Source organism: Plutella xylostella, chromosome 20 (assembly GCF_932276165.1).
Source record: "Plutella xylostella chromosome 20, ilPluXylo3.1, whole genome shotgun sequence".
Classification (NCBI taxonomy): domain Eukaryota; kingdom Metazoa; phylum Arthropoda; class Insecta; order Lepidoptera; family Plutellidae; genus Plutella; species Plutella xylostella.
In genome coordinates, this window is record NC_064000.1 from 4827234 (window position 1) to 4838389 (window position 11156).

The 11156-nt window shown below is 38.1% G+C and overlaps 1 protein-coding gene across 1 annotated transcript; it reads left to right on the forward strand.

Annotated features, from left to right (window-relative positions):
- Positions 1 to 3345: 3345 nt before the first annotated feature.
- Positions 3346 to 9251, forward strand: LOC125490066. The gene is made up of 3 exons (XM_048628089.1): positions 3346 to 3657; positions 4060 to 4120; positions 5302 to 9251. Exons 1-3 carry the CDS (start codon positions 3346 to 3348, stop codon positions 8664 to 8666), a joined length of 3738 nt encoding a protein of 1245 aa, XP_048484046.1. The 3' UTR covers positions 8667 to 9251.
- The last annotated feature ends 1905 nt before the right edge of the window (positions 9252 to 11156 follow it).

The following is an 11156-nucleotide window of genomic DNA, read 5'->3' on the forward strand; positions in this document are numbered from 1 at the left end:
TCGGTGAGCTATGTCGGCTATGTAAAAAAAGTTTTTAGTACCTAAATGGTTTTAAAAAATTGTTTTTAAAATTCAAATGAAATCGCGTGCCAAGCGGGACAGGTGGCCGGCAGCGGGACGAGGAAGGTCAAGAATAAAGCTAGCCTTCTCGGGAATGAAAGCAACAGCATTTATTGAAAAAGCAATATAAAGCATGCTACTTATTCTCATGACAGAATGACAGAAGATTAAGGGTGTCTTGCACAGCAAAATTAATCAAATCTATTTAATATTCTATTCTATTCTATTCTCTGTGGGGGTGTAAGTACCTGCACCTGGTTCTCCCGAGTGGAACCTTTGTGCATATCCCCCAAGGTCTGCCTTCCTAAGCTTGGACCATTTCCCACCACGCTGGTCCACTGCGGGTTGGTGGGTTCACATATCTAGATGTGCTAGATCGAGATACGCAGGTTTCCTCACGATGTTTTCCTTCACCGTAAGAGCGATGGTTTACATTGTACTTAAGTTAAAAGAACTCATTGGTACATGTCAGCGCCGGGATTCGAACCCGCATCTCTGGCATGAGAAGCGGGCGCTTACCCGACTTACTAACTATTTAATCATTTTGATTAACTATGTTGTGTAAGACGCCCTAAAAAATTAAATTGAGACTTATGTTTAAAAACTTCAGTAAAAAATAATAATAATTATAGTATAATGTAATATTTCTTTAAATGTAAGGTCAAAGAGTGATTGCATTTGTAGAGCAAATAATGCAGTAATTAGGACGTGTCAGCTAACGACATAGCTCCGTGTCTACTGACAATCAGAACACTGTAAAGGCTCGATGGCACTGTGCGGGGTATTTTAAACTTAAGCCCCGTAAAATCATAGTAGAAATCCCTGAATCTTGTGACGATATATTTTGTCATTGACATTCATAAGTATGTCGATTCTGCGAACAATGATTTTTACGAAATCATCTCAGCACATCACGTACAACCACCGTAAATTGAACATCCGGGTTTACAGGAAGTAACTGTATTACCTACCTAGCTCACGAAATATAACGTTACAAAATCACCATACACTTCACCACTATAACAATAACACTAAAATGTATATAACACAGTAGAGTATTCACTTCAAAGAGTCTATCAGCGAAGGATTGAATTGATCAAATATTGTATAAACGAAATTGCCTGCAAGATATATTTTGATTGCAATACCGGATATCCGGGATCCCTAATATTTACATCACTGGCACATCACTAACTTGGTAGCTAGAGTTGTAAAGTGCACAGTTGACACGGCTTTGATTTGTTAACCGTGATCATGAATGCTAATTTGCTAATTGCACCACGCGACTGCAGCGGAGTGAATAGTGTGATGTGTAGGTATATTGTAATTCTGTGCATGCAACACGTTGGCAACATAGTTATCTTTAATTTTTATTTTTTTTGAAAAGATGGCTCAGGAGTTTCTTGCCTCCTTTCTTCTCCTAAGACAGAAAGAGCACCCCTTATCCGAACGGAGAGTAGTTTGCAAAAATTGACGTTCATCAGAAAATTTCATATTTATACGATGAATAAAAATATTTGACTTTGAGTTTTACCATCTAATTTTATGTAGGTATTTATTGTTATAGTTCATTATGGAGTACACGGAATATATGATAGAATAGAATAGAATAGAATATTGCTTTATTGAACACCACATAAATCAGACATACAAAAAAAACATACTTATATACTAGAACTAAGGTACAATAAGCGGCCTTATCGCGGTATGATCTTTTATCTTAACTCGTAGGTATTTAATAAGTAAACACAAGGATGAAACTAGGGTATGCATGATGATCTCAAGCATCGATATTACAGTACGTACCTAGTTTGACTCAAGATCGATGAATAGGAGTTGCAGCTCTACCAAAGAAAAAAGCTACTTACACTTCTGCCAATGGAAAAGTGATTAAACTAAAATAAATATATCTTACTGCAAGTTCAATTTAACTAGGAAAAACAGCTTTACATCCGTAAATAAACGAAACGAGATTGAAGTAGTTTCTTCTCTCCTCTTTGACTAAGGTTGTAGGTACATAGAATATTCTTTATTTGTACACAAGAACAGATTTTATAAAGCTTATATATATACAGACACATAGGTACGAAAAGGCGGTCTTATCACTAAAAGCGATTTTTTCAAGCTCTTTCAACCTTTGGCTCGAAGAATAGTTATATTTATGTTCTGTCTATCTGCCTATAAGTGTTATAAGATAAATGTTTGTGCAAGAAAGGATTATTTATATCAAGGTAGGTACATAAATTCATCATCTGCCTGCAATAATTCACTGCTAAACATAGCAAAATATTTAAATTAACACACATCTGATCCACCGTCTTGTTATACCCGGGATGTGCTAACCTTAATGCTGTGTTAGCACTCCTTGACATCCCAGTCAGCCCTCTCACATACAGGCAATAGACGCCATACTTTCTTCCCTTAAGTCTGCTTTCATCCTTCAACTCGCGCGGTTGCCGACAGATCCTTTCATTCCTATTAATTCCAAGTGTATTACCAAGTGTTCTTAATCATTGTATTTTAGTGTTAATTAAATAATCCTTTTTTTAAAAAGGCTTTTTAATTATCCGGTATAACATTTTGGTGGCAGCGGTGGGATCCGGAAATCCCCAGTGCCCGGTACCGCGCCGCAGACTCGCTCCGGATTCCTACTCAAACTTAAGTGCTAAGTGCTAAGTGAAACAAAACTCTCGTGAATCTAAACTTAAAGTTAATCTACGAACAATCCTCGATCCTGGAAAGGACATCTCGCCCTATTGAAGATAAGCTGCTACTTGGATGCAGCTACTCCCTCTTCACATCCTTACATCGTGTCGGTGCCTGTCATATCCTGGCGCCCATCGTATCCTGCTCTATCCTGTTATATCTACATCATCGTGAATTCATCTCAACTTAATCTACCCGACGCCCGCTGCAAGTCGACGCGATAAGTACACTTCTTATCTCGCCCGCTGGAATGTTCCCGGCCGTCGCTATCGCCGTGTTGCTCGCTCTCGCCCACACAGTTCCCGTCCTGTAAGTCTTTGGTCATTGTTTAGACTATAAGTTAGGGTCCAGTTGGCAATTTAAGTGAACCAATTTAGATTAATATCATAAAATAATATTAATATCTCCTTCAGATTATTTCTATTTTGTAATTCAGTAGGTATGCCAAAGTTGGCAAAAATAGAAGGAGATAAATTAAATATTGAATTGACTGAACCAGTACAAAATACAGGTGAATCATCGTCATTAGTGAAGTCAGCCCAAGGTTCTCCTCGTACTACGCGGAAAACTACAGCCACGATGTCTCAAGAATTAGACTTCGGTACCCTATTCAAGTTCGTCAAACCATACGATGGCAACAGAGAAACACTCAACTCATTCCTTGTCAATTGTGACAATGCCATAAACCTTGCCAGTGACCAACAAAAGCCAATATTGTTTAAATTCATTCTCAGCCAATTAAATGGGAAAGCGGAGGTTGCCTGCTCTATTAAAGATTTTAATTCGTGGGATCAACTCAAAGAGTTCTTGAAAACTCAATTTAGTGAAAGGAAACATTACTCCCACCTTCTAACAGACCTACAAGAGAGCAGGCAAGGCCCGCAGGAAAATGTAAGTGTCTATGCACTTCGCATAGAAACCCACTTGTCTCAACTTCTAACGGAAATATCATTAAATAATTCCAAAGTAAAAGAGTTACCTGGCCGTATCGCTGCAATGGAGGATCTCGCCCTCCATCATTTCCTCATGGGCCTCCACCCCCGAATCTCAAATATCGTGAGATGTAAATCCCCGAAAACATTAAACGAAGCTGTTAACTTCGCAATCTCAGAGGAACGAATTCAATTAACACTTTACAGGCGCCCACAATCCGACGGCAAGACTGCGAACAGTAACAGTGGTTATAATTATCCTAAACCAAAAGCTTCCACATCCTTCCGCCCTACAGCACAAGGACCGCCCAGCACGAGCAACTTTAACAGGTTTCCTAGGAACTTTAATTCTCCTCCACAGCAAAAGACGAACGACACATTTTGCCGCTACTGCAAAGCCAGCGACCACGACATTTCGATGTGTAAGAAACGCGAATATAATAATAACCGTTTTAAATCATCTCAGAACGCGACTTACAAACCACGCGTAAACTTTATCGAACAGCCCGATGATGAAGCCGGTTACGACGAGGTCGACGCTTCTCATCATCCTGAACCTTTAAACGAATAAATGTCTCGGAAAGGTGTCGCGCGAGACTAAATCCAAAAGTCGACACAATCCATTCACATCAATCATCCACTGAACTGATAAAACCTAATAAATCCAGGGACCACACGGGTAACCAGCCCCAAATAAGCACCCTATCCAATGAACCCAGGGACCACACGGGTAACCAGCCCCAAATAAGTGCCCAATTAATTGAATCCAGGGACCACACGGGTAACCAGCCCCAAATAAGCGCCCTATCCAATGAATCCAGGGACCACACGGGTAACCAGCCCCAAATAAGCGCCCTATCTAACAATTCATTTAAAAATAAATGTATCACACAAACCCAAAGTGGTACTTACCCACTCAGTCCAGTTCCTGAAAATACTTCAACTCGTCAAGAATACCCAGAAAGTAAACCTAACCAAGTTTATGAAGTAAACATAGACACAACAAAACGACTACTTCCACATGTTCTTCTCGAATCACAAGTCTCAGACATACCGTTATCTCTTTTAGTAGATTCAGGTTCCGCAGTGTGTTTATTAAAACAATCCAGCATTGCCCAATATCCTAAAATTATAACAGAACAAATTAAAATTAAAGGTGTTGATCCTGGAGATGAAACCATTGAAACGGATGGCCATTTCCAACTTAAGTTAAAAATCCATGATAAAAAGACCACACCATTTAAATTCCACATCATAAAGAACATTAACTTACCTTACGATGGTATAATAGGATCAGATTTCCTAACAGCTCTAGGTTGTAAAATAGATTACACAAGAGATACTTTGAGAATTGGGAAAAACGATATAAAATTACATTTTTCGGAACCCTTTTATGTTATTCCTCCTCGTACAGAAGCTGTAATTGAAGTTTCAGTTAAGAAAACCGACCTTAAAGAAGGCCTTATATTGGACCAACACCTTAATGAGAACCTCTTAATATCAAATTGCATTGTTAAGATTAAAGATAACAATCGCGCCAACGTTACCGTAGCCAATATATCGGAGTCATTTAGTAATATTAAAACAAATTTAACCCTTAAAGTCGAGCCTATGGACTCGGTTACCATCCTATCAACCTCAAGGACTCAGTCAACATCTGAACGTACCGAAAAGGTCGTAAACGCGCTCACAATCGACCATTTAAATCTCGAAGAGAAAGAAGCTCTCATAGAACTTTGTTCTATGTACTCTGATATTTTCTACTTGCCAGAAGATCACTTAACCTTTACATCCGCTCTTGACCATCAAATCAAAACAAATAGTGACATCCCCATTCATACCAAATCCTATAGATTCCCGGAGTGCCACAAGAAAGAAGTTGAATCTCAGATAGGTAAAATGCTAGACCAAAACATTATAGAACCATCATCTTCGCCTTGGAGCTCTCCTATCTGGATTGTACCTAAAAAGCTAGATTCCCAAGGTCAGCGTAAGTGGCGTATTGTCATTGATTACAGGAAACTAAATGACATTACCATTGGTGAGACTTACCCTATACCTCAAATCTCAGAAATCCTCGATCAACTGGGAAACAGTAAATATTTCTCCACACTAGATCTCACTTCCGGTTTCCATCAAATCTTAATCAATAAAGCCGATGCTCCGAAAACTGCTTTTTCTGTCCCTCAAGGACACTTCCAATTCAATAGAATGCCATTTGGCCTCAAAAACGCACCTTCCACCTTCCAAAAATTAATGAACACCTGTCTTTCCGGCCTACAAGGCACCCGTTGTTTTGTTTATTTAGACGATATCGTCGTGTATTCACACGATTTAAATTCCCACATTAATAATCTGAAATCAGTATTTGAAAGACTCCGTAATTTCAATCTCAAACTGCAACCAGGAAAATGCGAATTCCTTCGGACCGAAGTAGCCTATTTAGGGCATATCATAGGTGAACATGGAGTAAAACCTAATCCTGAAAAGATAAAAGCCGTTTCAGAATATCCTATTCCGAATTCCCCAAAAGACATCAAGTCCTTTCTAGGCCTTGTATCATATTATAGAAGGTTCATTCCGGACTTTTCAAAATTAGCCAAACCTTTAACTTCCCTCCTGAAAAAGGATGTTCCATTCAAGTGGCAAAATGATCAACAACTTGCTTTCGAATCTCTCAAAACAAAACTTATTTCCGCGCCAATACTGGCGTACCCAGATTTTACCCAACCTTTCCTATTGACATGTGATGCTTCAAACTACGCCATATCGGCTATACTATCCCAAGGTCCTATAGGACAAGACCGCCCCATTGCTTATGCGTCACGCACACTTAATAAAGCTGAATGTAATTATAGCGTGACAGAAAAAGAGTGCCTTGCTGTAATCTACGGGACGAAGGTGTTTAGACCCTACCTATATGGAAACAGTTTCACGGTCATAACAGACCACAAACCGCTAGAGTGGTTATTCAAATGTAAAGACCCCGGCTCACGTCTCATCCGCTGGCGTCTCAAACTCGAAGAGTTCGAGTACGATATCCGCTATAAAAAAGGAAAAATAAATACCAACGCTGACGCGTTGTCCCGGTTTCCTGTTAACCCAGTCCAGCCAGAACAACCTCTAGAATCCGGTTCTAACGAGAACCAAGACCCTGTACTTGGCGACATTGACCTTATGGACTTATTAACCTCTCCACCGTCCTTCAACCTCGACGATCTGAGTCCCCTTAATCTAGGTGAAGACTTAGTACCACTACCTGAAATAAACCCCGAACCATACTTACCTTCTACTGCTGATCCTCCCGATGATATCCCAACAATAGAAGTAAACCCACCTTCCGTTGGGGCTGATGACCAACCTATCGTAATGCCAACACCGTCACCTACGAATAATCAATCAGACTTGCCCGATCATCCGTACTCGACGTTCTTGAAATCCATAGCAAACAAAGATATACAGCTTAATACCAAAATCATAGAACACAATGAAAAGATCACTAAAGCAAAACAAAAAATAATCGTTATTCCTACTTCTATTGACCTTGACGAATCAAACCCGTTCATCCAAGAAATATTGGGAATCATTCCAGATCCCGAAATTTTGAATAAAGAAAGAGTGCTCAATTCTTTCATTTCATTTGAAAATGAAAATAAATTATACTACCTGTTATTCTTCAAAGTACATCACTTTGATAAGTCATGTTATGAGGATATTTATAAATGTCTGAAATCATTACGAAACGAATTTTCAAACTCAGCTAATGAAAGCCCTATATCGGAAATAGCCATAACCGACTTCAAAAACCCCTTCGATGTACACCAATTTATCAAAATCTACAATATGTACCTATACCTATTCCATAACATGGGTATTGATATAAACATATATAAGGACAAAATAATTTACCCTGCGTTATCGGAAATTCCCAAGATACTAAGAGAAAATCACGAAATCCCAATTGCAGGCCATCTTGGCAGCACCCGCATGCTTCGTAGAATACAAGAGAAATTTTACTGGAAAAACATGCGCGGTGATATCGAGAACTATGTAAAAAAATGTCCCCAGTGTCAGACTAATAAAGCCCTCAGACAAATCAACAGAGCCCCAATGCAGATAACCAGTAGTTCTACTGAGCCATGCCAACGTATATCGTTAGATATCGTCGGACCACTCCCTGAAGCTGGACCAGCTAAATTAAAATATATTCTAACCATCCAGGACGATCTAACTAAATTCTCATCGGCTTATCCCATTCGCAGTACTACTGCAGAAGAGACCAGCGAATGTCTGCTCCACTACATATCCATTTTTGGAATTCCCAAAACCATCTTAACTGACCAAGGAACCAATTTCACATCAGAACTATTTAAGAAAACCTGCGAATTCCTTAAAATTAAAAACCTTTGGTCTTCTCCATATCATCCACAAACCCAAGGTGCCTTAGAAAGAAGTCACTCTACTCTTAAGGAGTATCTAAGATCCTTCGTTAATGAAGAGCAGACAAACTGGCCTCGTTATGTTTACACAGCCATGCTCACCTACAATACAACTGTCCATTCAACAACACACTTTTCTCCTTTCGAGCTACTGTTTGGCTGTAAACCATCTCTACCTAATTCCATATACGAGGACTGTACAGGCGCAACATACCCCGACTATGTTCGCATGCTACAGAATAGACTGAAATACTCCCGCGAAAAAGCCCTAGATTTAATGAGGAAATCTAAAGAATCGTCTAAAACCTATTATGACACCCATACTCGGCCAGTAAAATATAAAACAGGTGACTATGTCTACCTTAAAAATCACCTTCGTATGAGGAAAGGACTCTCTCCACAATGGAAAGGACCTTACAAGGTCATTAAAATAAATGGAAACAACACACTTACCTTGCTAATCAATCGTCGTCATGTTAAACACCATTACGACGAAGTAAAACTAGCCAACGTTGAGTTAAACCTGTAAATATAGTTAATTAAGTGTTAGTATTATTTGTGGGTACATACATAAATAAATTAGAATTAAGTTTTGAATATTTTAGTTTAAGCTTAAGATAGTAGTACTTACCTATCTTTACTATTACTGTTATTGTTTGCAGCTCAGCCCAAGGTCAACCCGATCCAAGTTATATCCAGCCGATCACTTCGAGTCCGGGCCTCTATTTTGACTATATAGGGAACCTCAAAATTAATAATGCACAACTTAAAATATTGATTCCAATAGACATTTCACACTTTGCCCCACATATAAAAAATATTGGTAATGCTCTGGATACTACAAATTACTTGTGTAACCAAACAAACATGACTGACATTTATGTAGACTGTAGTAATCTGTTGCGACCTTTAATAGCTCGATTTATAGATATGAAAAGAGAGTTCTCTTCCATATCACATCTTATAGATAATAGAAATAGACGCAACGCCTGGATAGGAGGTATAGGAACAATAGCAAAACAAATATTTGGAACATTAGACGAGACTGATGGCCTAATGTACGAGGCAGCCATTCAATCACTACAAAACAACCAACAACAACTGACTTCACTAATGAAACAGAATATACTCGTTACATCCTCTGTTTTGACTTCTTATAATAACACACTGTGTAAAATTAAAGATAACGAAATTAGATTAAACATAGCTATCGACAAATTCTCATTGACAATACAAAATTTCAGTCAAATAACAAGTGGATTAATAGTTTTCAGTCATGTTTACGAAATTATCAGTTACATAGAAACTGCCATACTTACACTGTCATTTCAAGTAGAAGACGTAGTTAATGGAATTTTATTTAGTAATCGAAATACCTTACACCCATCAATAATTACACCAAGCCAATTATACAGAGAACTTGCCGATAATTATAGACACCTACCTAATGACCTTGAGCTACCTGTGTCTCTTAATGTTAATTCAATGTATCTTATTTTTAATATATCTAAATTAAGTAGTTATTATGTTAGTAATAAGATTATATTCATCTTACAAGTGCCACTGGTAAATACTAAAGAATATGTATTGTTTCATAGTCTTGCGCTTCCAACACCACATATCCCGAATCAACCTGACTCATTCAGTCTTATTATACCTAGTAGTAAATATATAGCAATGACCAAAGACAAATCTAAATACTGTACATTCGACAACCTGGACATTTGTAAATTCGTAGATTCCAATAATCTTATATGTGACATTGAAAACGTGTATTCCACCGACGCGAAGTTTACTTGTGAAAGTGAATTATTAGCAAAAGTGATCAGTGAAAAACCACCACAGTGCGAATCAAAAATTGTTGTTGGTAAAGTGGACATTTGGAAACCGTTATCTAACAATAGGTGGATTTATATACAATCGGAACCCAATAAAATTACTATTGACTGTCGTAATTCAAAATTATATGAAAAACACATATTAGGCACAGGAATAATAACTATTTCTAAAGATTGCATTGGATATTGTAAAAGTACCACATTGATACCCAAGTATAACTTTTTAAATGTAACTTCCCCTATTAATAATTTCCCTGACTTTGATATTACTAATGCCACTTGCTGTAATGTCATTAGATTAAGAAATTTAAGTGCTAATGTGTCCCATGTTGCCCTCATTGACATAGATTTAGATGATTTAAATTCAAATAATAAAGTAAAAATGGATTCTCTTTTAAACACAATAAAATCTTTGGAACAATTACAAACCCCACATATCTTAAAATATGGCACACATTATTCTATTCTTAGTATTTTAAGTTTTATTTTTACTATTATTGTCATTGTTTATGTTGTGTTTACTATGTGTAAATCTGGCAGCAACCGCCTTCTTCCATTTAAAATTATAAACATATCACCTCCACAATCTACTACCCTTAAGGAACACACCCCTGAAATAGAACTGACAGACATACAGACCTATCCTAGCAGTTCAGCAGCTCCACTAAGAACCAAAGTTTAGATCCACATATCCTTTGCCCTACAGAGACTTTGTTCCAACCCCAAAGTCTCCTCTTAAAGGGGGAGGTGTTATACCCGGGATGTGCTAACCTTAATGCTGTGTTAGCACTCCTTGACATCCCAGTCAGCCCTCTCACATACAGGCAATAGACGCCATACTTTCTTCCCTTAAGTCTGCTTTCATCCTTCAACTCGCGCGGTTGCCGACAGATCCTTTCATTCCTATTAATTCCAAGTGTATTACCAAGTGTTCTTAATCATTGTATTTTAGTGTTAATTAAATAATCCTTTTTTTAAAAAGGCTTTTTAATTATCCGGTATAACAGTCTCAACATCACAAAAATTGAAGGTCGCCCAAATCGCATTCCGAATTGTTTCTGCTATTACAGTGCAGTTGATAGTACAGTAAGGGGCAGAGAAACCTGACCCCCCTCAGAAGCATTGTTACTATGAGAGGGGGGTCAGGTTTATCTGCACCTGACCGTACCTATAGATAGTTT

Excerpts from the sequence above, each read along its gene's own strand:
- LOC125490066 (XM_048628089.1), top strand. The coding sequence starts at position 3,346 with ATGTCTCAAGAATTAGACTTCGGTACCCTATTCAAGTTCGTCAAACCA. Across the intron at positions 3,658-4,059 it reads GGCAAGGCCCGCAGGAAAAT|CAAAAGACGAACGACACATT; the intron begins GTAAGTGTCTAT and ends TCTCCTCCACAG. Across the intron at positions 4,121-5,301 it reads CGACCACGACATTTCGATGT|TCGAGCCTATGGACTCGGTT; the intron begins GTAAGAAACGCG and ends TAACCCTTAAAG.